At 36.2% G+C, this 26847-nt stretch overlaps 1 protein-coding gene across 1 annotated transcript in view; it reads left to right on the top strand.

Annotated features, from left to right (window-relative positions):
- ULK2 (unc-51 like autophagy activating kinase 2) overlaps window positions 1-26847 on the top strand; it is a 94829-nt gene that overhangs the window by 31130 nt on the left and 36852 nt on the right. Inside the window, exons 11-14 of the mRNA XM_081029949.1 lie at window positions 345-392; window positions 746-834; window positions 4721-4892; window positions 14774-14834. Of these exons, the coding sequence (XP_080886075.1) occupies window positions 345-392; window positions 746-834; window positions 4721-4892; window positions 14774-14834 (370 nt within the window). The remainder of the gene's footprint in view (window positions 1-344; window positions 393-745; window positions 835-4720; window positions 4893-14773; window positions 14835-26847) is intronic.

Here is a 26847-nt window from a genome sequence, read left to right as displayed (position 1 = left end):
AAGGGCCTGGTCACAGTACAGTACAACATGGGGTTGTCTGCCTGAGGATGGTACACACAGAGAGCATGTCTACTTCAATTACCTCAGGATGTGTGGTGTTGGTAATAGATGTTTTGAAAATTCACAATTATTTAAAAGTTTTCATTGAGTTACTTAAAATTTGACAGTTTTTATGGATGATTAATAAAAATAGTATCCTTTTACATTTGAAAGAAATGGAGGCAACATAAAGAAGTTAATAATTATGATATCAAGGATGTTATGTTGACTACATTGACCTAGTAGATTAACCTGTCTGTTAGTTCATGTCAATTTCAAGGTTGCATTCTCATTTTTCATTACAGAAACATTTTTTAGCCATCCTTTTCTTGAGCAAGTTCCAGTAAAAAAATGTGAGTACCCACTTTTTGCATTTTTACTAAAGAGTGAATATAAGCTAATGAAAAATTAGTATTTTGTATTGCAAAGTTAATTTTTTTGTGCTTAAGATTTTATTGATCTTTTCTTAAATAACCTGTAGTTGTGTTTATTTAATAACAGTTCTGTTCTTCCTTCCAAATCCAAGTTGAAATAGTTCTAATAATTGCTACATTTTTAGTTTAATCCATGGGAGCTGTAATAAGTAGGAGAATATGAATTTTGGATCAACACATAAAGATGTAGTAGTTTTAACAGGTTTTTGTATTAGCCAAGTCATGTACTGGAACTCAAAGTGGTGTGTCTCTTCATTTGTTTCTTCCCGCAGCCTGCCCAGTCCCAGTGCCCACGTACGCTGGCTCTGTCTCTGGAAGCTCCTGTGGCAGCTCTCCACCTTGTCGTTTTGCCTCTCCACCAGTAAGTTCTGGTTTTATTAAAAATGATTTCAGATGAATCATTAAAATTAAAAATGATTTAGTGCTCTCGCATTGTTCACAAATGGAGCCTGCAGATACATTGTGGATATTCTTTTTATGTATAGTGTTTACTAGTGCAGCTGAGGCTTATGGGAAGAACATTGTTGGGTCAAATGGACCTAGGTTTGGACCTCTGCCCTTATTTAGCAGAGGTCTATAAGCTACAGCAAGATATGTCACCTCTCTGGGCTGTTTTCCTCTGAACAGTGAGTATGGTACTCTCACCTTTTCATGCCCTCTGGGGGTTGGTAAGGATGATACTCGTAAACAGAGTACCTCTTACAGGTGGATAGGCAATGCATATTTTACCTGAATGTCATAGACAGTGTGGATATTTATTGTACATAGAATTTCCAATGGTGGAGGAGGGACCCTTGAGTCAGATTCTACTGACTTTAGATTCCCTTAATCATGATTACTGGCCCTGTACAGTCGTTCCACTCAAACTTCTTCCTGCTATTGAGGTTCCCAAGCCATACCTCCATGGCTGTCTCCCTCTAGTCTCAGTGCCTCTTCCTGATCCTGAGAACTTCTGGTTACTTCTGGCACTACTTATTCCTACTCAACTCCTGTAGGGTCTTACTTTACCCTCCGCTGTACTTTTCTAAACTCACTCTTCCCTCAAATCTGTTGCAGGGTTGTGACTTTGAGGCTTCTCTACAAGCTGAAGGTCCAAGGGCTCTTGTGTCAGCTATTTTCCAGATTATCTTGGCAACGTGAATTTCTTGAATTCTGGCAAAAGGGTGGGGGAGCCATGAAAAGAGGTGATTGTGATTAGCGGGTTGAGGCCCCTCTGAGGTTTAAATGAATGGGGCTTGGGAGCTTCCACAATCCTTACTTGCTATATTAACTAGGATAAGTGACTTAATCTCTCTGAGCCTGTTTCTCATATATAAAGTGAGTATTATTTACCTACTTCGTGGGGTTTTAAAAGGATAAATGCGCAAAAAGCCTTATACTCAGGAAGTCGCAACTGCTATTATTATTATTTTCCATGGAAATCTAATAGCCCATAGCCAAAGCAGATGCTAATAAGCCTATTACAAGCAGACGAGTCTTAAACTAGCCAGAAACCTTTGTGCACAACACTGCAGACTCAAGCTACATTAGAAAAAGCAGGTGGGCTAATAAGACATTATATCCCCGTGAATTAAAAAAACTAAGAGGAAAAACAAGAGTTGTATATTTCCTGTTTTAGTTTGGAACATTATACAAAACACTGGATTTGGAATGATTGGGGATAAACGTAGAGGAAGTGTATTGACATGGAAAGACCATAGGCTTTATCTGGAGCCAGCAGAACTTCAGTGCTGGTCCTGCTGCTTGCTCCCTCTGTAACATTGGGCAGGTCAGCTCCAGAGCTGGACAATGGCTTCCTCATCTGTAGCTTTGGTCTAGTTAACCTTTGCTTGAAGGGCAAAATGCGGTAATATGTGCCAGGTGCCTAGCCACAGTGAGTACTTGACAAACTATAGGTATTGTTATGAAGTATGTATTTGATGCAATATGATACATAATATGGAAAGCAAAGCTTGTGCTAGAGAAAGAAGAACAGGGAAGGATTTAATTGTGGAAGAGGTGTGGGAAAGCAAGAATAAAGAAGCCTATGGGATGGAGAATGACCAAGGGGTGAGAAAGAGTGGACCAGTGGGAGGGACATTGAGCTGGAAATTACTTTTAACTGGAGAGAGCATGTTGGGGTTCTTTGCTGGATGAGGTGGCGTTGAAAAGGAGAGCAAAACAGGAGCTAGGCTTTGGGGAAGAGCAGAATGCAGTGCTGACAGGACGAGTGAGGAGATGCAGGAGGGAGAGAGGAAGCATAGGTAGATGTAGGGTGACTGTGGTTGAAGGTAGGGTGACTGTGGTTCCTGGGGTCAGTATAAAAATAATGAGGAGTAGAGGTTCCAGTGTGGTACAGGGAATTCCATACTCTACTCCTGTCCTTTAAGGGGCAAATGAGAAGCAGATACCCACAAAAGAGACTAAGAAGTAGGAGGAAAAGCAAGAGAGAGCAGGGTCACTGAATAAAGGGGTAGAGTGTCAAGAAAAGAATGGTACACAGTGCAGGTACAGCAGAAAATTCAAGAAACCTAAGGAATAGAGGAAGTGTCCACAGGACTTGGCAATGAGAGTTATTGGTAAGCTTAATAAAGGCAATTTTATTGCAGGGTCGAAGGCAGAAAATGGATTATGGTAGGTTAAGGGGTACATAGGAGGTGAGGAATTTGTATCCCTTACAAATGCAGTGTGAGATAATTTCTTACACTGCAGTGAAAATAATTTCAAGAAGCACTGTGAAGAAGTGAGAGTAGACCATAATTGAGAGAGTTTCAGAGATTTGAAATGTGAGAAAATTAAATATGTTTATGTTTGGAGGAGAAAAAGTTAGACTAAAGAGAGAAGGTGAAAGTGTCAGGAACAGAGGGGAGTTGATCTAGGTCCTTGGAGGTGGAGGCTAATGGAATTAGAACACAGGAGTAGAGATTAGCTTTGAATGCAAGGAGTAGCACCAAGATGGTTGTGGATGCAGATCATTTTATAAATAGCAGAGGAAGATATTCAGAAAGTTTCTGCCTGAGCCACTGGAAAGAAGTTGTGTATACATGTATACTGGGAATCACATCTAAACTTGACTACTTTTCAGTTGTGTGATCTTGGGCAAATTTCCTAATCTGAGTTTTGTTTATTTAAAAATGAAATGGATTTCAGAATGGGGCTAAAGTTAGATAACACATGGAAAGCTTTTAACTGTGCCTAGCCCATAGGTGATGTTCGCTAAAGTTAGTCCTTCCATCTTCCTTTCCCTTTATAACTTTGAGACGTAAGTTCTCTTCAAAAAGAGATCAGGAGATTTCACGTCATGTATATGCACAAATGCACAAAAGAAGTGATTGAGATTTGAAACAGATTTAATTGCACAGTGACATTCAGAGGAGCACCAGCAATGAATTTGGTATTTAAGAGTTGGTTTTAAAGAACATTATGTAGTATTTTTTCTTTTCTTCAATAGAAACAAAAATTAAACAGAGTAATGGGGACTTAACACAGTTCATTGTTTTAGAAAACCATTGTATAATCAAGACGTTAAATTAGAGTTGTCACTGGAGGCCTTGAACTGGGCCAGTGCCAAAAGATAAATGGCTACTTATGCCTAAGTATTTGTTTAAATATATTTATATGCTTTTCTTCCCTTCTTGTCCTATCTCCCACAAACCAGCTCTTCCCCCTAACAAAAACCCCCCCCAAAAACAGAAGGAATACACCCACACCTGTGAGGTTTTGAAAATCATTCTTTCTGTGAGGGTAAATAAATCTCTAGGCTAAATGCAGTTATTTTTATTGATTTATTTACTTTTTTACATAATATAGTTTCTTGCTTTGCTGTTTATAATGTTTTCTTCATTGGAAATTTAAAACTTTGTGTGTGTGTAGGATGTCATTAAAGTTTTGGGACATTTTGTTTTAGTCATTAAGTAAACAATTATTGAGTGTCTGCTTTGGCAAGCCTCGAGCTGAAACTGGGGATGTTAAGATGATAAAAACTCACCTTCTCAAAAATTTCGGGAGAGGCAGACAGGCACATGTGATAAGTGGTATGATACTATTTTAAGTGTCACTTTTGGAAAACATTTAAGAAGTTTTTATTCAAAGACATTTGGAACTGTGCTTTTCTAAGGGAAAGATTTTCCAAAGAGATCTTTTGAGATTTTAGATGGAATTGAACTTTATGCCCACTTTTATGAAAAAAAAAAATTCTTTAGTCTAATGGCTGTTCTGACTTGCACTTTATTATTAGGCCAGTTTTAATTTTATGTTGTTAATTTTAGTCCCTTCCAGATATGCAGCATATTCAGGAAGAAAACTTATCCTCCCCACCACTGGGTCCTCCCAACTACCTACAAGTGTCCAAAGACTCTGCCAGTACTAGTAGCAAGAACTCTTCTTGTGACACGGATGACTTTGTTTTGGTTCCACACAACATCTCGTCAGACCACACATGTGAGAATCTTTTCTGCTTGTACACATTCTATTTTTTAATTTACTTGACTAATGTTTTTTTGTTTTGTTTTTTTGTTTTCTTAACCTTTATATCATGCTGTCTTGTGTACAGCCTCTTTTCACATGGACATTTTATTTAGTTGTTTGAATTCCCAGAATTATATACCAACCTTTCTAAAATCTGCTGTCATCTTCTATAAAACAATAACTTTGGATTCTAAAGGTAGATGAAAACTACAAGAAATGATCTCAAATTCTGTTTGTATCTAAAGAAATATGGAAGCCAGCAAAATGAGAGAAATTAAATTAAATTTAAGGAAAGGAATTAAAGGAAGACCTCTTTTGGGAAAAAAATCTAAGAGTCAAAGGAGTCTTAAAACAATCTGGATGTCCTTCAGAAGATAATGGCATAAATTCAGGAATGAGCTTCATAAATATATAGGAAGAATTTTTATAAAGGGAGATGAATTTAAGTTGACTAAGTAAAAGTGTTCTGAGGAATAGTGAAGGATACCAGAAAACCTACAAAAAAGAGAAATTAGATAAAACCATTAAAAAAAGAAGGAACTGTAGGTTTGGTTGTGAAGGAATAAAATCAGAAAAGCTGGAAATTTGATTAATAATTGAATAATATCAAGTTGACTGTGCAGGTACAGATGGTTGGAGAAATTTCTATCAAGAGGTCTATTTAGTTGTTTATCAAATACTTATTTAATAGCTTCTATGTTATACACTGTGCTAGTTGTTGTGAAGGTCATAATTCCTGGACCTAACACACTTCGGGATTTATTGGTTAGGGAAGGAAAACATGGACACCACAGCAATAGTACGTGGCAGTTCATGATCAGTGCTATAAGAACTGGGAATTATCTTTAAAAATCATCCAGTACAGTAGGTTTATTTCATTTAAAAAAGTAACCAAACTTTTAAAAGTATGAATTATTTCAGACAGAAAATAATTGAGCAGGTACTCAAATCACCCATTATGCTAATTTTATTTATGTCAATTTTATTTATGTGTATTTATTTTGTTTTATATGTCTTTTTTAAAGATATAAAAAGCTGTAGGTACAGCTAAAGTCCCTTTCCTCATCCTACTCTTGTCAGAGATATATTCTTGTAGATATTTTTATACTTCTCCAGATGCTTATAGCCATAAATAACATACTTTTGTAGTTTTAGTTTTAAATAAATGCTATATGGAATGTTTCTGAGTTTGATTTCTTTATTCATATTTTTGCTACGTATCTAGATTCATATCTAGATGTGTATCTAGTTCATTTTAATATCTGGATTTTATAGTACCACTAAACCACAGTTTATTCATTTCCCTGTTGATGGTTACTTGAATTATTTCTGCTTTTTCACTGTTCAAAATGTATTATAACAGATATCCTTTTGCCAGAATTTCTTCCAAGTGGACACTCTAGATATATACAGCTTCAGCTTTATAAAATACGGGTGCAAACAAGTTGTAGGCAACTAGTAGTCTCTGCCATGCTGCCCACTGTTATAATGGCACCTTCTAAAGTTTTTTAATTATTTTTTTTCATATTTAACTTTACCTAGAATTCATTTTTGTAGATGGAATAAAGTAGGGATCTATCAATTATCCCAGCATTATTTATTGAATAGTCTGTTCTTTCTCCACAGATATGCAATTCCAAATTTGTTAGGTGTATATACAGGATTGCATTTTTTAAAGGTTTTCTATTCCATTCATTGGTCTATTTATGTATATTATAATTTTTAAATATTTGTGTCTTTGTGAAAGAGGGGTGGAGAGTAATGGTTGAATTGGGAAGAATTGATATCTTAACAATATATTGTTATATATATTGTCTTCCTATTCATGAACATGGAATATCTCTCCATTTATTTAGTTCTTCTTTGATTTCATTCATCAGAGTTTTATAGTTTTCCTCAAATCGCATACATATTTTGTTAGATTTATACCTCAATATTTCATTTTTTGGAGTGCTAATGTAAATGGTGTTGTATATTTAATTTCAAATTCCACTTGTTCAATGTTGATACATAGGAAAGCGATTGGCTTTTTATATTAACCATGTATCCTGCAACCTTGCTATAATCATTTATTAGTGCCAGGAGTTTTCTTGTCAGTTCGTTCAGATTTTTTTACGTAGACAGTCGTGTCATCTGCAAACAGCAATCATTTTATATCTACCTTCCCAACCTGTATACCTTTCACTTCCTTTTCTTGACCTATTGCATTAGCAAGGACTTTCAGTGCAGTGCTGAAAAGGAGTGGTGAGATAAGACACTCTTGCCTTTTCACCTGATTTTAGTGGGAAAACTGAGTTTCTTACCCTTAAGGATGATATTAGCTGTAGCTTTTTGTATATATTCTTTACCACATTCAAACAGGTCCTCTCTATTTCTAGTTTATCAAGAGTTTTTATCATAAATGTGAATGTTGGATTTTGTCAAATGCTTTTTCTGCATCTATTGATATGATCATGTGACTTTTTCCTTTTAGTCTATTGATGTGATAGATTACATTGATTTTTAAATGTTGAAACAGCATTGCATATCTAGGGTAATTCCCATTTGGTCATGATGTCTAAGTCTTTTTCTACATTATTGGATTCACTTTGGTAATAGTTTGTTGAAGATTTTTGCATCTGTGTTCAAGAGAGCTATTGGTAGTTTCCTTTTCCTGTAATCTCTTTGTCTGGATTTGGTATTAGCGTAATGCTGGGCTCATAGAATGAATTAGAAAGGATTTCCTCTGTTTCTGTTCTCTGAAAGAGATTGTAGATAGAGATTTGGTACAATTTTTTTCCTTAAATGTTTGGTAGAATTCACCAAAGAATACGTCTGGGCCTGGTGCTTTCTATTTTGGAAGGTCATTCATTATTTACTTAAATTTCTTTGATACATATAGACCTATTTATATTGTCTATTTCATCATGTGTGAGTTTGGCAAATTGTGTATTTCACAGAATTGTTGCATTTCACTTAGGTTATCAAATTTGTGGGCATAGAGTTGTTCATAGTAGTCTTTAATTATCTTTTTAATTTCAGTGGGATCTATAGTGATGTCCTCTCTTTCATTTCTGATATTAACAATCTGTGTCCCCTCTTTTTTTTCTTAGTTAGACTGGCTAGAAGTTTATTGAAGTTTTTTTTTTTTTTTTTGATCTTCTCAAAGAACCAACTTTTGGTTTTGTTGATTTTATTGATTTCCTATTTTCAGTTTCATTGATTTCTGGTCTAATTCTTATTTCTTTATTCTGTTTACGTTGGATTCAATTTGCTCTTCTTGTTCTAGTTTCCTAAGGTAGAAAGTTAGATTATTGAGTTTAGAGCTTTTTTTGTTTTCTAATATGTGCATTCAATGCTATAAATTGCCCTTTAAGCACTGCTTTTGCTGTTTCCCACAAATTTTGATGAGTTGTATTTTCATTTTCATTTAGTTCAGAATATTTAATTTTTTTTTTTTTTGAGATTTTTTCTTTGACCCATATGTTATTTAGAAGTGTGTTGTTTAATCTCCACATATTTTGGAATTTTCCAGTTATCTGTTAATTATTTTCTAGTTTCATTCCATTGTGATCTGAGAGCAGACATTGTATGATTTTTATTCTTTTAAATTTGTTAAGGTGTGTTTTATGGTCCAGACTGTAGTCTGCCTTGGTGAATGTTCCATGTGAGTTTGAAAAAAAATGTGTATTCTGCTGTTGTTGATGAAGTGATCTGTAGATGTCAATTCTGTTTAGGTGTTATTGAATTCAGCTATGTCCTTCCTGATTTTCTGTCTGCTGGATCTGTCCATTTTTGAGAGAGGATTGTTGAAGTCTCCAACTCTAATAGTGGATTCATCTGTTTGTCCTTGCAATTCTATCAGTTTTTGCCTTACATGGTTTGACTCTGTTGTTAGGGCCATACATGTTAAGAATTGTTATGTCTTCTTGATGAATTTATATTTATGTAAATATGATTGTGTCATTATGTAATGCCCTTCTTTATCTCTGATAACTTTTCTTAGTTTGCAGTCTGCTCTGTCTGATATTAATATAGCTATTCCTGCTTCTTTTTGATGAATGTTAGGTAGCATGGTCTATTTTTTCCATCCATTTACTTTTAATCTATATGTGTCTTTATGTTTTAACTTGAGTTTCTTGTAGACAACATATAGTTGGGTCATTGTTTTGATCCACTCTGAAATCCTTGTCTTTTGGAACATTTAGAGCATTGATGTTAAACATGATTGTTAATATAGTTAAATTAATATCTACCATATTTGTCACATTTTTCTATTCATTGTCCTTGTTCTTTGTTTCTGTTTTTGTCTTCCACTCTTTTTCTGCCTTTTCTTCTAATTGAGTATTTATTATTTCATGTCTTTTCCTTTCTTAGCATATCAATTATACTTCTTAAAACTTTTTTTAGTGGTTGCTCTAGAATTTGCAATGTATATTTATAGTCCCCTTTCAAATAACACTATACTACTTCAAGGGTAGTGTACATTACAATAACAAAATAATCCTCATTCCTTTGTCCTGTCCCTTGTATCATTGCTGTTATTAATTTTGCTTATATATAAGCATTCATAAATATATATGTACACATAAGATATTTACATAAGTATACATAACTGAATACATTGTTATTATTTTGAAAAAACTGTTATCTGTTCGATCATTTAAAAATAAGAAAAATAAAAGTTTTTATTTTACTTTCACTTATTCCTTCTTTAGTGCTCTTCCTTTCTTTTTGTAGATCTGATTTCCTGACCTATGTTGTTTTCCTTCTCTCTAAAGAACTTCTTTCAACATTTCTTGCAAGGCCAATGTAGTGGCAACAAATTCCCTCAATTTTTATTTGCCTGAGAAAATCTTTTATTTTTCCTTTACTTTTGAAGGATAATTTTTCAAGGTACAACTTTTCTAAGTTGGTGGTTTATTTCTCTCAACACTAAATATTTCACTCCACTCTTCTTGCTTGCATGGTTTTTGAGGAGAAATAGGTGTAGTTTTTATCTTTGTTCTTCTATAGGTATAATGTTCATTTTCCCTGGCATTTTTCAGGATTTTTTCTTTATTTTTGATTTTCTGTTATTTGAAAATGATATGCCTAGGTATATAGTCATGCACCACATTTTGTTGTTTTGGTCAGTGATGGACCACATATCCCCAGGTGGACCCTAAGATTATAATGGATCTGAAAAATTCCTGTTGCCTATCAATGTCTTAGCCATTATGATGTCTTAGCACAATGCGTTAAATAAGTGCCATTGTATTACAATTGCCTACAGTGTACAATAACATACTGTACAGGTTTTTATCCTAGTAACTGTAGGGCAACAGAATTTGTCACCCCAAAATATGTCTCTTTTGTATAAGGATTATTTTAGGCTGTTAATTTTAAGAAACAACAGACATGGGAGAAGTTCTGAAAACCAAATAGAAGTTACCCTCTGTAAAAGCTATTTACATTTGTAAGGGAAAGCTCCATTTGTAAAGTTGTCTCCCTGGCATGTCAGGTAGAAGGGGAGTGATCTTATCTCCAGAAACTCTTATCAATGCAGAAGACAAGGACTTAAATCTGCACAACTACCTTTGTTGACTGTGCTTTTCTTGGTCACCTCCCATAACTCACTCCTCCCACCCCACAAATTTTCTTTTGTCTCCAGCTGAAGATGGTACCTATATAAGATGATGGCTTCAGCCACTTTGGTGAGTTACTCAGTTTTCCTGGGTCTCTCCCAGGTATACAGGAGATATATGTTGTTATTAAACTTGTTTGTTTTTCTCCTGTGAATCTGTCTTTTATTACAGGGATGTCTTAGCCAAGAACCCAGAAGAGCTAGAGGGAAAATTATTTTTCTTCCCTCACAGAGCAATAGGATATATACCACATAGCTTAGGTGTGTAGTGGGTACACCATCTAGGTTTGTGTAAGTGCACTCTATGATGTTTGCACAATGACGAAATCACCTAACCATGCATTTCTCAGAATGTATCCCTGTTGTTAAGTGGTGCATGACTATAGTTGTTGTAGGCGTTTATCCTGTTTGGTGTTCTCTGAGCTTCCTGGATCTATGTCTTGGTGTCTGACAATAATTTGGGGGAAATTCTCAGTCACTATTGTTTCAAATATTTCCATCTGTTACTTTCTCTCTTTATTCTCCTGCTGGTAATTGCATTGCTCATATGTTACACTTGTGTTGTGTAGTTATCCCGCAGACCTTGGATACTCTGTTCTGGTTAAGTCTTTTTTCTCTTTGTTTTTTCAGTTTTCAAGGATTCTGTTGATGTGTTTTTTAGCTCAGAGATTCTTTCCTCTGCCTGCAGTCTACTAATAAGCCCATCATTTCTGTTACAGTCTTGTTTTTAATCTAGCCTTTTTGGTTCATTTTTAGGATTTCCATCTCTCTGCTTATATTACCCATCTGTTCTTGCAGGCTGTCTAATTTTTCCATTAGAGCCCTTAGTGTATCAACCACAGTTTTAAATTCCTGGTCTGATAACGTTAATATTCAGGCCATGTCTGGTTCTCATACTTTGTGTCTTCAGATTGTGTTTTTGCTTTTTGGTATGCCTTGTAATTTTTTCTTGATAGCTTTACACGAGGTACCTGGTGAAAGGAACTGCTGTAGATAGGCCTTTAGTAATGTAGTGGTGAGTTGTGGGGGAGGGGCAGCGTTTCTAGGCATATGATTAGGTCTGTCTTTTAGTGAGCATCTGGTCTGAACTTCAGAAATATTTTCCAGTTTCCTGGCACAGGATGGCTAGTGGGGGCTGGAGTTGGGTACTTCCTTTCCCCCAGGTCAGTTAGGCCCCGAGCTTAACTTGAGCAGATTAACCTCTGATTAACTAGTTACCCCTGAGGCCAGGTCTTGTTAAGATCAGAATGCTGTGACATACTTAAAAATATTTTCTTTGCCCTCTCCCTGCCGGAAGCAGGAAGGGATTTTTCTCTGATATTTACTTTGAGAATCTGATCAAGCTCCTGGAGGTAAATCTGATGATATTGTGAGCCTCTCTCTGGGTCCTCCTGGAGTTTTTAACTCAGAGTTAGTTGTCTGCACCGAGACTCCAGCAGAATGTCAGTTATGGTTCAGGCTTTTCTGTCCTGGCTCTGATTTCCGAGGAGGTTTCTGCTGGTGAGTCTCTTCTCAGGTAAGCCAGAACTCCCTGTATGTGCATGTCTGTTTCTCCAATCTCGGGGGCATTGGTTTGTCCTGGTCCTCCCCTGTCTTTTCAATCCAAGAAGAGTTGTTGATTTTTCAGTCTTTTCAGCTTTTTGCTTGTTAAGATGGAATGCCGATTTTCAAGTTCCTTACATGGGAAACTGGGAACTGGAAGACCCTTATAACACATTTAAAACATCTCTACAATTTAAAAATAATATAACAAATACCTGAATACCCTTCTCTGATTTTATCTTTTTTTGTCTTATTTTTCATGTTTTTGCCTTCCTGCTATAGTTTTAGGGAAATTTTTAAAAATGTTTTCTTCTAAGTCTTCTGTTGAGTTTTTCATTTATGCTCTCATATTTTGAATTTTCAGAAGCTCTTTTTGCCTCCCTCTGAATATTATTGTTCTTACTTTGGGGTGCATTATTTTGTTTTATATTTGAGGACATTAAATGCATATATTTAACTGTTCCTTGAGATACATTTTAGTTCTTTTTTCCCCCACTAGTTTGTTTTGGAGTCTGGTTTTCACATTAGATTCTTTCCTTGGATATTTGATGATTGTTGTATGCTCATAATTAAGAATGGAAAATTAAAACGTTGTTTGAAAATTCTGTATATGGTAGGTCTTACAGATAGTGAGCCTCTGCATGGATAAGACAGCTGAGTCACTGACTTGGACTGCTTCCTTTTGGGGGTGCTTCTCAGATCCCCCAGAGATGACTCAGCCACTCTTCTGCCTAAAGAGTATATACCTGATACCATAGGAGTGAGCCAAACGGGGAAAAGCCCGTCTCAATAGTCAGTGTGTAAAATTTCTCTTACTAATCTCCTTCCCCGCAACCATTTCTCACTATATACTGCTGTCTTCATCTCCGCCTGGTGTTCTGCAGTAGAGACCTTCTGTTTTATTCTGTCCCAGGTATAAACATGCATTCTTTTCCTGTAGTGGGGGAATGGGTGTTGCCTATCTGCATAGAGCTGGGGAAAGGATATAAAATTCTAACTGCTTCCAAATTGACTTTAAAATAATCCTTTCAGTCCTGCCCTCAATGCCATTTTGAAAGTCACCTGGTACTGCTAATTACTCAAGACTTTTGGGAATCTGGTATAAATTGGTTTACTTCTGGGCTTTATTTCTGCTTGCTAAGGGTTCTATCTTCTTGGGTCTGCTAGATCAAATACCACTTACATTAACCTTCTAACTTCCAAGTTTTTGTGGCTGTTGACTTTTCTGTTCTTCTTGCCCTTGTGAGTTTAGGCTCTTTTCTCTCTTTCCCTATAGTTTCAAAATAGCAATATGGTATCACATTAACAATATGATTACTAAAACAGCATTTAGAAACTTTCTGTGGGTCTTTTTGTCCGTAGGAATGTCCTATCAAATTACTGAGTTTTAATCTCTTGAAATAATGCACTTTAGGTTATTATGCTACCAAATTGATGTATGGTTAGGTTCCTTTGCTTTGTTTTACTTTTGATTACTAGGGATTATTCTTTTCTTGTTTCCTCCCATTGTCCTGTGGGCAGCTATTGTCTTTAAAATTGACCGAACTTCCTTGTCCCACTATTGTTTATCCCCTTATTCTTATTTATTTTTCTTTACACCTCTTATGACTCTGACATTATTGCTTTCTTTCAGTACTAGAATATAAACTTTGTAAGAGCAGGAACCTGAGATTTGCCAAAATAAATGTATTTCTAAATTCCGATTTGAGGCTACTCAAAGGGATATTTGTGATTCCCTCCCCCCTTTTTGAGCATAGGTTAGCAGCATAGTTTATTTTATTTTTTAAAATTTATATTATTTGGGTAGCCGGTTAGATCAGTTGGTCAGAGTGCGGTGCTCTTAACAAGGTTGCCAGTTCTATCCCCACATGGGCCACTGTGAGCTGCGCCCTCCACAACTAGGTTGCAAAAAACTACTTGACTTGTAACTGATGGGTCCTAGAAAAACACACTTAAAATAAATAAAAGTTTTTTTTAAAAAAATTATATTATTTGGTCAACACTGTGATTTCACATCAACACATATTAACGATACTTTTATAGCCATTTAAAATCACACAGGGCAATGTGATGTAATGGATCTAACAGTGACAAGGAATGAGGGGTCCCCCTTCTGAGCTCCATCTTCCCATATACAAATGAAGACGGAGTAGGTGAAAATGGCCTGTGGCATGTCTAAGAGGCCCCAGCTTCCATGACAACAACCCAGCAAGACCCAGGAGAGTGTTATGCAGGAGTGAAGTGGACTTTGTTTAGGCAGTTGTGCTAGAATGTGATATACATGTTCCTAAAAATCAACACAACCTGCAAAACTGTCTAGTAAAAATCAGAGTTTATGTGTAAATTGGGATTAAGGGTAGAACACTCAAAACCTTTGTCAGTGACACATTAAAAGGAACATGATGAAACAGTGGCACAATTTTTGCACATGTTAAATGGTGAAGAAATACATAAAAAATGCAATAAATATGACACTTTACCTTGAAAAGACCTGGTATTTGCTTATAGAAGTGGGCATTGAAAGGGTTGCAGCCTATGAATTCAGCTGGGTGCAATGTTCTGTGTTCACCTATTGTTATTCATGCATGAAATTCTATTTAAGCAAATGGTCATTCTCAAATTGTTTCCTAAGAATCATGTAGGAGTAATTTACATTTTTTAAGCTGGTGGTATAGCAGAATTGACTATTTTTCTCTTTTTGTTTTAGATGATATGCCAACGGGAACTGCTGGCAGACGAGCTTCAAATGAGTTTTTGGTGTGTGGAGGGTATGTTTACATATAATTAAAAGAAAGATTTTTCATATTTTGGGGTTTTTTTGTGAGTAAAGTTATAGAACTTTGTGTTTTTGATTCTAAAGTTTGTTTCACAATTTATCTTTTTTTTTTTTTAATTTTGTGGTAAGAAAACCCAGAAAACCATAAAGCCTGGCATCTTAACCATTTTTAAGTTTACAGTTCAGTAAAGTATATTCATAATGTTGGACAACAGATCTCCAGAACTTTTTCATCTTGCAAAACTGAAACTCAGTACTCATTGTGTAACAGCTCTCCCCTTTTGCCCTTTCCCTAGACACTGGTAACTATCATTCTGCTTTCTTGTTTCTATGAATTCGACTACTTCATATAAGAGGAGTCCTACAATATATCTTTCTGTGACTGGGTTAGTGCACTTAGCACAGTGTCCTCAAAGTTCATCCATGTAGCATGTGTCAGAATTTCCTTTCTTTTTAAGGCTGAATAATATTCTATTGTATGTGTATACTGCATATCATTTTGTTTATCCATCTGTCAATGTATACATGGAGTGCTCTTACCTCTTGACTATTGTGAATAATGCTGCTGCAAATGTGAATGTGCAAATGTCTGTTTGAGATCCTGGTTTTAATTTTTTTGAATATATGCCCCAAAGTGGGGTTGCTGGATCATTTGGTAATTGTATTTTTAATTTTTTGAGGAACTGCCATTCTGTTTTGCTTAGTGGTTGCACTATTTTACATTCCTACCAACAGTGTACAAGTTCCGATTTCTCCACATCCTCACCAACATTTATTAATTTCTGCTTTTTTAAATAATAGCCATATTTTTTATAGCCATCTTAATGGGTGTGAGGTGATATCTCGTGGTTATGATTTGCATTTCTCTAATGGTTAGTGGTTTTGAGCATCTTTTCATATACTTTTGGCCATTTGTACATCATCTTTGGAGAAGTTGTCTGTTCAAGTCTTTAGCCCATTTTTTAATCAGGTTATTTTTTGTTGGATTGTAAGATTTTTTTATGTTTTTCAGATATTAATCTTTCATCAAATATGCGATTTACAAATATTTTCAATTATTCTATAGTTTTTTTCACTCTTTGAGGTGTCCTTTGAGCATAGGTTTAAAATTTGATGTAGTCCCAATAATCTATTTTTTGTTATGTTACCTGTGTTTTTGGCATCCATTTTCAAGAATCATTGCCTAATCCAATGATAAGGCATGAAGATTTTCTCCTATGTTTTCTTCTAGGAGTTATATAGTTTTGGGTGTTATGTTTAGATTTTTAATCTATTTTGAGTTAAATTTTTAATGTGGTGTAAAGTAAGGATCCCAAATTCATTCTTGCCTGTGGATATCTAGTTTTCCCAGCACCATTTGCTGACAAGACTGTCCTTTTCCCATTGAGTAGTGTTGACACCCTTGTTGAAGATCGTTTGTCTGCATATGCAAGGGTTTGTTTCTGAGCTCTATTCTATTCCATTGGTCTATATGTCTGTCTCTACACCAGTACCCACTATTTCAATTATTGTATCTTGGTAATATATTTTGAAATCAGGAAGTATGAGACCTCCAGTTTTGTTCTTCTTTTCTAAGATTGTTCCTCACAGATTTCATACGAATTTTAGAATAGATATTTCTATTTCTGCAAACAATGCCATTGGGATTTTGATAGAGATTACATTGATGTGTATAGATCACTTTGGGTAGTATTGACATCTTAATATTAAGTCTTCCAATCTGAAAATGGCATGTCTTTAATTTCTTTCAGCAGTGTTTTGTAGTTTCCAGCATACAAGTCTTTCACCTTCTTGGTTAGATTTATTTCTAGGTATTTTATTCTTGTTTTTTTTTTTGTTTGTTTAATTTATTTATTGGGGTGACAATTGTCAATGAAATTGCATAATTTCAGGTGTACAGTTCTGTATTACATCATCTATAAATCCCACTGTGTGTTCACCACCCAGAGTCAGTTCTCCTTCCATCACCATATATTTGATCCTCCTTACCCTCATCTCCCTCCCCCCACCCCCCTTACCCTCTGGTAACCACTAAACTATTGTCTGTGTCTATGAGTTTTTGTTTCTCATTTGTTTGTCTTGTTCTTTTGTTGTGTTTGGTTTATATACCACATATCAGTGAAATCATAGGGCTCTCTGCTTTTTCTGTCTGACTTATTTCGCTTAGCATTATACTCTCAAGATCCATCCACATTGTCACAAATGTTCCTATATCATCTTTCCTTAACGCTGAATAGTATTCCATTGTGTATATATATCACAACTTCTTTATCCATTCGTCTATCAAAGGACATTTTGGTTGTTTCCATGTCTTGGCCACTGTAAACAAAGCTGCAATGAACATTGGAGCACACGTGTCTTTATGGATAAATGATTTCAAATTCCTTGGGTAGATACCCAGGAGAGGGATTGCTGGGTCATATGGTAATTCTATTTGTAATTTTTTGAGGAACCTCCACACTGCCTTCCATAGCGGCTGCACCAGTCTGCATTCCCACCAACAGTGTATGAGGGTTCCTTTTTCTCCACAGCCTCTCCAACACTTGTTACTATTTGTCTTGTTGATGATAGCCATTCTAACTGGGGTGAGGTGATATCTCATTGTGGTTTTTATTTGCATTTCTCTGATGATTAGTGATGTTGAGCATTTTTTCATATGTTTATTTGCCATTTGTATGTCCTCTTTGGAGAAATGTCTCTTCAGGTCCTCTGCCCATTTTTCAATTGGGTTGTTTGTTTTTTTGTTGTTGAGTTTCATGAGTTCCTTGTATATTTTGGATATTAGACCCTTATCGGAGGAACTGTTTGCAAAAATCTTCTCCCATTCAGTCAGTTGCCTCTTTATTTTGTCGATGGTTTCTTTTGCTGTGCAGAAACTTTTAAGTTTCATATAGTCCCATTTGTTTATTTTATCTTTTACTTCCATTGCCTTTGGAGTCAAATTCATAAAATGCTCTTTGAACCCAAGGTCCATAAGTTTAGTACCTATGTTTTCTTCTATGCAGTTTATTGTGTCAGGTCTTATGCTTAAGTCTTTGATCCATTTTGAATTAATTTGGGTACATGGTGACAGATAGCAGTCCAGTTTCATTCTTTTACACGTGGCTATCCAATTCTGCCAGCACCATTTATTGAAGAGGCTGTCTTTCCTCCATTGTATGTTTTTAGCTTCTTTGTCAAAAATTGTCTGTCCATATTTATGTGGTTTTATTTCTGGGTTCTCAATTCTCTTCCATTGGTCTATGTGTCTGTTTTTCTGCCAATACCATGCTGTTTTGATTATTGTAGCCCTGTAGTACAAGCTAAAGTCAGGCAGTGTGATACCTCCAGCATTGTTCTTTTTTCTTTTCTTTTTTTTTTTAATTTAAATTTATTTATTGGGGTGACAATTGTTAATGAAATTACATAATTTCAGGTGTACAATTCTGTATTACATCAACTATAAATCCCATTGTGTGTTCACCTGTTCTTTTTTCTTAAGATTGCTTTGGCTATTCGGGGTCTTTTGTGGTTCCAAACAAATCTGATGAGTTTTTGTTCTATTTCTTTAAAAAATGCCACTGGGATTTTGATGGGGATTGCATTAAATCTGTATGTTGCTTTGGGTAATATGGCCATTTTAACTATGTTGATTCTTCCATGAGCATGGAATGTCTTTCCATTTCTTTGTGTCATCTTCAATTTCTTCAAAAATGTCTTATAGTTTTCAGCATATAAATCCTTCACATCCTTGATTAAGTTTATTCCTAGGTATTTTATTCTTTTTGCTGCAATTGCAAAGGGAATTGTTTTTGGTATTTCTTTTTCTGAGATTTCATTGTTAGTATATAGGAATGCAATGGACTTTTGTACGTTGATTTTGTAGCCAGCAACTTTACTGTATTCGTTGATTGTTTCTAACAGCTTTTTGGTGGAGTCTTTAGGGTTTTCTATATATAGCATCATGTCATCTGCAAAGAGTGATATTTTAACTTCTTCATTCCCAATTTGGATGCCTTTTATTTCTTTCTCTTGCCTGATTGCTCTGGCAAGGACTTCCAACACTATGTTGAAAAGCAGAGGTGATAGGGGACAGCCCTGTCGTGTTCCTGAATGTAGAGCAAAGGGCTTCAGTTTTTCACCATTAATTATGAGATTAGCTGAGGGCTTGTCATAGATGGCCTTTATTATGTTAAGGTATTTTCCTTCTATACCTATTTTATTAAGTGTTTTAATCATAAATGGATGTTGTATCTTGTCAAATGCTTTTTCTGCATCAATTGATATAATCATATGATTTTTGTCCTTTATTTTGTTTATGTGATGTATCACATTGATGGATTTGCGGATGTTGAACCATCCTTGTGCCCCAGGGATGAACCCCGCTTGGTCACGATGAATAATCTTTTTAATGCATTGTTGTATTCGATTTGCTAAAATTTTGTTTAGGATTTTTGCATCAGTGTTCATCAGAGATATAGGTCTGTAGTTTTCTTTTTTTGTGTTGTCCTTACCAGGTTTTGGTATCAGGGTAATGTTGGCCTCATAAAATGAGTTGGGGAGTACTGACTCTTCTTCAATTTTTTGGAAGAGTTTGAGCAGGATTGGTATTAGATCCTGTTTGAAGGTTTGGTAGAATTAACTAGTGAAGCCATCTGGTCCCGGACTTTTGCTTTTGGGAAGGTTTTGGATGACTGATTCAATTTCATTACTGGTGATCGGTCTGTTTAGATTTTCCAGTTCTTCATGGTTCAGCCTTGGAAGGCTATATGTTTCTAAGAACTTGTCCATCTCTTCTAGGTTATTGAATTTGGTGGCATGTAGTCCTTCATAGTATTCTTGAATGATCCTTTGTTTTTCTTTGGTGTCCGTGATAACTTCCCCTTTCTCATTTTTGATTTTGTTAATTAGTGTCTTCTCTCTTTTTATCTTAGTGAGTCTAGCCAAGGGTTTGTCGATTTTATTAATTTTTTCAAAGTACCAGCTCTTTGTCACATTAATTTTTTCTATTGTCTTTTTGTTCTCTATTTCATTTAGTTCTGCTCTGATTTTTGTTATTTCCTTTCTTCTGCTGACCTTGGGTTTCACTTGTTCTTCTTTTTCTAGTTCTTTGAGGTGTAACATGAGGTTATTTATTTGGGATTTTTCTTGTTTCTTGAGATAGGCCTGTAATGATATAAATTTCCCTCTTAAAACCTTTTGCTGCATCCCAAAAATTTTGGTAGGATGTATTTTCATTCTCATTTGTTTCTATGTATCTTTTGATCTCTCCTCTAATTTCTTCTTTGACCCAGTCGTTCTTTAAAAGTATGTGGTTTAATCTCCATGTCTTTGTGTTTTTTCCTGCTTTCTTTTCGCATTTGATATCCAATTTCAAAGCCTTGTGATCAGAGAATATGCTTGGTATGATTTCAATCTTCTTAAATTTGCTGAGGCTGCTTTTATGTCCCAATATATGGTCTATCCTTGAGAATGTTCCATGTACACTCGAAAAGAATGTATAGTCTGATGTTTTAGGATGAAGTGCTCTATATATGTCAATGATGTCCATTTCATCTAATGTGTCATTTAGGGCTGCTATTTTGTTATTTATTTTCTGTTTGGATGATCTATCCATAGCTGTCAATGATGTATTTAAGTCCCTAGTATAATTGTGTTTTGGTCAATTTCTCCCTTTAGTTCTGTTAGCAGTTGCTTGGTATATTTCGGTGCTCCCTGATTGGGGGTATAAATATTGATGACTGTTATGTCTTCTTGTTGTATAGTCACCTTTACCATTATGAAATGTCCATCTTTGTCTCTTGTTATCTTTTTCACCCTGAAGTCTGTTTCATCTGATATCATTATGGCTACATCTGATTTTCTCTGGGTACCATTTGCTTGGAGTGTCAATTTCCACCCTTTCACTTTGAGTCTATGGTTGTCCTTGTAGCAGAGATGTGTCTCTTGTAGACAGCATATGGTTGGGTTTAGTTTTTTGATCCAATCTCCTATTCTGTGCCTTTTTATTGATGAGTTCAGTCCATTTACATTTAGGGTGATTATTGATACGTGAGGATTTCCTGTCATTCTATCTTTAGTTTTCTGGTAAGGCTGTGTCTCCATTGTTTCTTGGAGACCAAAAAGGTAAAGACCTTTTTGTTGTTGTCTATTATTTCTGTGTGGTGGTATTCTATGATATTTCCCTCTGTTTCTTCTTTTATTACAGTATATATTTCAGTTCTGGATTTTTTTTGAGTGGTTACCCTTAAGATTATGTAAAAGAAAGTTTGATATTTAGAGTATTCCATTTTCTTCAGCATGCTTACTTTCTCCATTCCCATATTCCTATTCAGGCCTTTCCTCTCCCCCTTTTTATGTTTCGGTTGCCACAAATTGTTTCTGTTGATGGTGGTCGAATAGCCACCTTCAGTATTTCTTGTATGTCCCGACCCGCGGGACACTACACGAGGGACCCTGAAGCACCTAGAAGGGAGGAAAATGGGAGACACAAAGACCGGAGACAAGACAGGAGTTCTGATCAAGTCTCTCTTTATTGCAGCTCAATCAGGGGTTATATACATTCTTTTGCTGGGTGGAGGGGCATTAACATAAGAAGGGTTGCTGCAGGCTAGCAGTCTTAAGCCATCCGGACATCCCCTACAGAATGTGGGTGTTACCCAAGTAACTTCCTCTATCTCATGCTTCTCAGTTATGTGATGGTGCCTTACAGGCACCCGCCCCCTACACTTGTAGAGCAGGTCGTGTATTAGAAAATTCCCTCAGCTTCTGTATGTCTGGAAAGGTCTTTCTTCCTCCTTTATATCTAAAGGATATCTTTGCTGGATATATTAATCTTGGCTCATGATTTCTCTCTTGCAATATTTTGAATATTTAGTTCCACTCCCTCCTGGCTTGTAGAGTTTCTGCTGAAAAATCTGATGATAATCTAATGGGCTTTCCTTTGTAGGTTACCGTCTTCTTTTCCCTGGCTGCCTTGAGGATTCGTTCTTTGTCGTTGATTTTAGACAGCTTCAATACAATGTGCCTTGGAGAAGGCCTGTTGGGATTGAGGTAATTAGGTGTTCTATTTGCTTCTTGGATTCGAGGATCCAGTTCTGTCCACAAATTTGGGAAGTTCTCATTAACAATTTCTTTGAATATATTCTCTGTTCCCCTCTCTCTTTCTTCTCCTTCGGGTATACCCATTATTCTTATATTGCTCTTTCTGATGGAGTCAGAAAGTTCTTGTAGAGTTCTTTCATTTCTTTTAAGTCTCAAGTCTCTTTCTTTTTCCATCTGTGTAATTTCCAGGTTTCTATCTTCGATGTCATTGATTCTTTCCTCCATATGGTGAACTCTACTACCTAAGCTGGTTATTTCATTCTTAATTTCTTCTATTGAGTTCTTAATCTCCAGAAATTCCTTTTGGTTCTTTTTTAAAATTTCAATCTCTTCGTAAAATGCTCATGTTGTTCTTTGATTGCGTTTCTGAGTTCATTAAATTGCCTTTCTGTGTTTTCTTGCATCTCTTTGAGGTTTTTCAGAACTGCCATCTTGAATTCTCTATCATTTAAGTCACATATTCCTATATCTTTAAGTTCCTTTTCTGGAGACTTTTCACTTTCTTTCTGAGCTGTCTTGTTGCTTTGGTTATTCATGGCAATTACTGATTTATTATTTCTCTTCCTAGACATCTACAGGAGTGGCTTCTGCAACAGGTTGATAAGAAGAGGTCTTTCTTTTGTTTTCCAGTACTTGTTGGTAGAATGTTTTATTTTCTCTCCGACTGTAGCCTTTTTTTTCTCTCTGACACAGTAGTGCTATGTTTTCTGTGCGCTATTCCAGCTTCTCACACAATGGGGGGATTCCCTGGGAGACGGGCCTCTCCTCTGTTAACAGTTCACCTGTGTCATAGGGTGCCAACTTCCTGCTGTTCACTGCAGCCTAGCTCCAAGGAGAGCTGTTGTTCACAGTCTTAGCTATAGATGGTGCAGCTCACTAGCCCATGTGGGAATCGCACCATGCGACCTCTGCGTTAGGAGCACGGCACTCCAACCACCTGAGCCATCAGGCTGGCCACTCAGTTTTTTTTCTTGGGTCATCTTTGCCCCCTTTCCTAGCTTCTCTTCTTATAGTTTAATTCTTTAACTGTACTTTTCTTCACCAATACATGCATTTTTACCTAAAGAAACATGTCTTAATAATAGTTTCCTTCACAACCCACATGACAATTTTAGTACATGTAGAGAGTGTGATATCCATTTCCTGTGCATCCAGAGGAAAAGTAGGCACCGGCATTGGAGTTAGCATATCAGATTTTTTTTTTCAATTATAGTCGACATTCAGTATTATATTAGCTACAGGTATACAGCATAGTGGTTATACATTTATGTAATTTATGAATTGATCCCTTGATAAGTCTAGTACCCTCTTGGCACTGTACATGGTTGTTGCAACATTATTGACTGTATTCCCTATGCTGTAATTTACATCCCGGTCACTGATTTATAACTACCGATTTGTACTTCTCAATCCCTTTACCTTTTTCATCTACCCACCACAACCTCCCTCCCATCTGGTATCCATCAGTTCTCTCTATCAGTCTGTTTCTGTTTTGGTGTTGTTTATTCTTTAGATTCCACATGTAAGTGAGATCGTATGTTATTTGTCTCTCTCTATCTGACTTATTTCACTTAGCATAATACCCTCTTAAGTCCATCCATGTTGTTGCAAATGGCAAGATTCCATTTTTTGTGTGTGGCTGAGTAATAGTCCATTGTATAAATGTACCACATCTTTATTTAATCATCTGTTAATAGGCACTTAGATTGCTTCTATAGCTTGGCTGTTGTAAGAGTGTTGAGGTGAACATAGGAGTGCATATATCTTTTCGAATTAGTGTTTTGGATTTCTTCAGAAAAATACCCAGAAGTGGTATGGCTGGATCATAAGGTAGTTCTGCTTTTAATTTTTTGAGGAACCTCCAAGCCATTTTCCATAGTGGCTGCACCAATTTGCAGTCCCACCAACAGTGCACGAGGGTTCCCTTTTCTCCCCATCCTCATCAACACTTGTTTTTTGATTTATTGGTGATAGCCATTCTGACAGGTGTGAGGTTATATCTCATTGTGGTTTTAATTTGCATTTTTCTGATGATTAGTGATGTCGAGCATCTTTTCATATGTCTACTGGCCATCTGTATGTCTTCTTTGGTTAAAAGTCTCTTCAGGTCCTCTTCCCATTTTTCAATTGGATTGGTTTTTGTTTCTTTGTTTGATATTGAGTTGTGTGAGTTCTTTATAAGTTTTGGATATTAACACTTTATGGGGTATATCATTGACAAATATCTATTCAGTAGGTTATCTTTTTATTTTGTTGATGATTTCCTTTGCTTTGTAAACTTTTTAGTTTGATATAGTCCCATTTGTTTTTTATTTTGTTTCCCTTGCCTGAGGACATATATCCAAAAATATATTAATAAGAGCAATGTTAGAGCTTACTGCCTATGTTTTCTTCTAGGAATTTTATGGTTTTGGGCCTTACATTTAAGTCTTTAATCCATTTTGAGTTTATTCTTGTATGTAGAGTAAGAAGGTGATCTAGTTTCTTTTTTTTGCATGTATCTGTCCAGTTTTCCCAACACCCTTTATTGAAGACACTGTCTTCACCCCATGTATATTCTTGCCTCTTTTGTCATAGATTAAACGACTGTATAAATATGGGTTTATTTCTAAGCTGTCTATTCTGTTCCATTGATCTGTGAGTCTGTTTTCATGCCAGTTCCATGCTGTTTTGATTACTATTGCCTTGTAGTACAGTTTGACATCAGGTAGTGTGATACCTCCGACTTTGTTCTTTCTCAAGATTGCTATGGCTATTCATGGTCTTTTGTGGTTCCATATAAATTTTAGGATTATTTGTTTTGTTCTGTGAAAAGTGCCATTGGTTGCTTTGGGTAATATAGACATTTCAACTATGTTAATTTTTTCTATCCACAAGCATAGTATATGTTTCCCTTTATTTGTAACTTTTTCATTTTCTTTTTTCAGTGTCATAATTTTCCGAGTACAGTTCTTTTACATCTTTGGTAAATTTATTCCTGGGTGTTGTTTTTTTTTTTTTTGATGTAATTGTAAATGGGATTGTTTTCTGAATTTCTTTTTCTTACAGTTCATTATTGGTGTATAAAAATGCAAGTAATTTCTGAATATTAATTTTGTATCCTGCAACTTTACTGAATCAGTTCTAATAGTTTTGTGGTGGAATTTTTGGGGTTCTGTCTATATAGTGTCATGTCATCTGCAAATAATGACAGTTTTACTTCTTCCTACCCAATTTAGATGCCTTTCATTTATTTTTCTTGTCTGGTTGCTGTGGCTAGGACTTCAAATACTATGATGAATAAAAGTGGTGAAAATGGACATTCTTGTCTTGTTCCTGATCTTAAGGAAAATGCTTTTAGCTTTTTCCCCATTGAGTATGATGTTAACCAAGGGTATGTCATGTATGGCCTTTATTATGTTGAGGTTATGTTTCTTCTGTTCCCACTTTGCTGAGAGTTTTTATTATAGATGGATGCTGGATTTTGTCAAACATTTTTTCTGCCTACGATCATATAATTTTTATTCTTTATTTTGTTTTGATGGTGTATCATGTCAATTGATTTGAGGATATTGAACCAACCTTGCATCTCAGGAATAAATCCCACTTGATCATGGTGTATGACCTTTTTAAATGTGTTGCTGAATTCAGTTTGCTAATACTTTGTTGAAGATTTTTTCATCTGTGTTCATCAGGGATATCAGCCTATAGTTTTATTGTCTTTGTCTGGCTTTGGAATCAGGGTAATGGTGGCCTTGTAAAATGAGCTTGGGAGCCTTTCCTCCTCTTGAATTTTTTGGAATAGTTTGAGAAGAATAGGTGTTAATTCTTTTTTGAATGTTTGGAAAAATTCACCTATGAGGCCATCTGCTTCAGGACTTTTGTTTGTTGTGTGTTTGATTACTGATTCAATTTTGTTGGTAGTAATAGGTCTGTTCATATTTTGTTTCTTCTTGATTCAGCGTTGGAAGATTGTATGTTTCTAGGGACTTATCCATTTCTTCCAGATTGTCTAATTTATTGGCATATAATTGCTCATAATATATTCTTAACAATCTTTTCTGTTTCTGTGGTGTCCGTTGTCACTTCTCTTTGATTTCTGATTTTATTATTTTGGGTCCTCTCTCTTTTTCTTGATGAGTCTTGTTAAAGCTTTATTAATCTGCCAGCTGCCCTCAAGTCTCAATCTCTGAAAGAGCTTCAGTCCATATACACTGGTTGCATGAGGCAGGGTCCCAGGTGGTCAACAGGGTGGGGGGGCAAGTGTTCACCAGGTTAATGCAGATTCAGGTTTTGTGGCAGTGCTGAGTCTAAGGTCCCTTTGCAGTAGTTTCAGAACACACTATGTCCAGCTGCTGCCTTCCTCGTGCCCAGAGACACCCAAGAGTAAGTTAGATTTCAGCATGGGTTGGGGCTTGGTTGCCCATGACTGAAAGTGCCTCCAGCAGTGCGTGAGATAAGACCAGCTGTTTGTTGTTTAAAGAGCTTCCTGAGGTGCATGGGGTAGGACTGGTTGCCTGGGTGCTGAAACTGCCTTGGCAGTGATGTGTGAGTTGGGTTGGGTGGGGTCCCAGGGAGTCACTGAGGTGGGCCAAAGAGTGTTCACAGGGTTAATGCAGATTCAGTCCTACTTCCAGTGCTGAGCCTGGGGCCACTTCCCAAAATTCCCAGAGAACACTGAGGCCAACTACCAGTTGCCTCAGGACACAAACCCCAGAGAGTTGTCTAAGAAAGGCTGCAGGAGCTAGTCTGGTGGCTGAAGTGGTTGGAGCGCTGTGCTCCTAATGCCGAGGTCGCTGGTTCGATTCCCACATGGGCCAGTAAGCTGCGCTCTCTACAGCCAAGATTGTGAACAACAGCTCTTCCCGGAGCTGGGCTGCCATGAGCAGCCAGAGGTTGGCGTAAGCTGCTGTGTGCTTCTGTGAGCAGCCAGTGGCCAGCGT

The sequence above is a fragment of the Rhinolophus hipposideros genome, assembly GCF_964194185.1.
Source record: "Rhinolophus hipposideros genome assembly, chromosome: 20".
Taxonomy (NCBI): domain Eukaryota; kingdom Metazoa; phylum Chordata; class Mammalia; order Chiroptera; family Rhinolophidae; genus Rhinolophus; species Rhinolophus hipposideros.
This window is presented reverse-complemented; position numbering and strand designations above follow the sequence as displayed.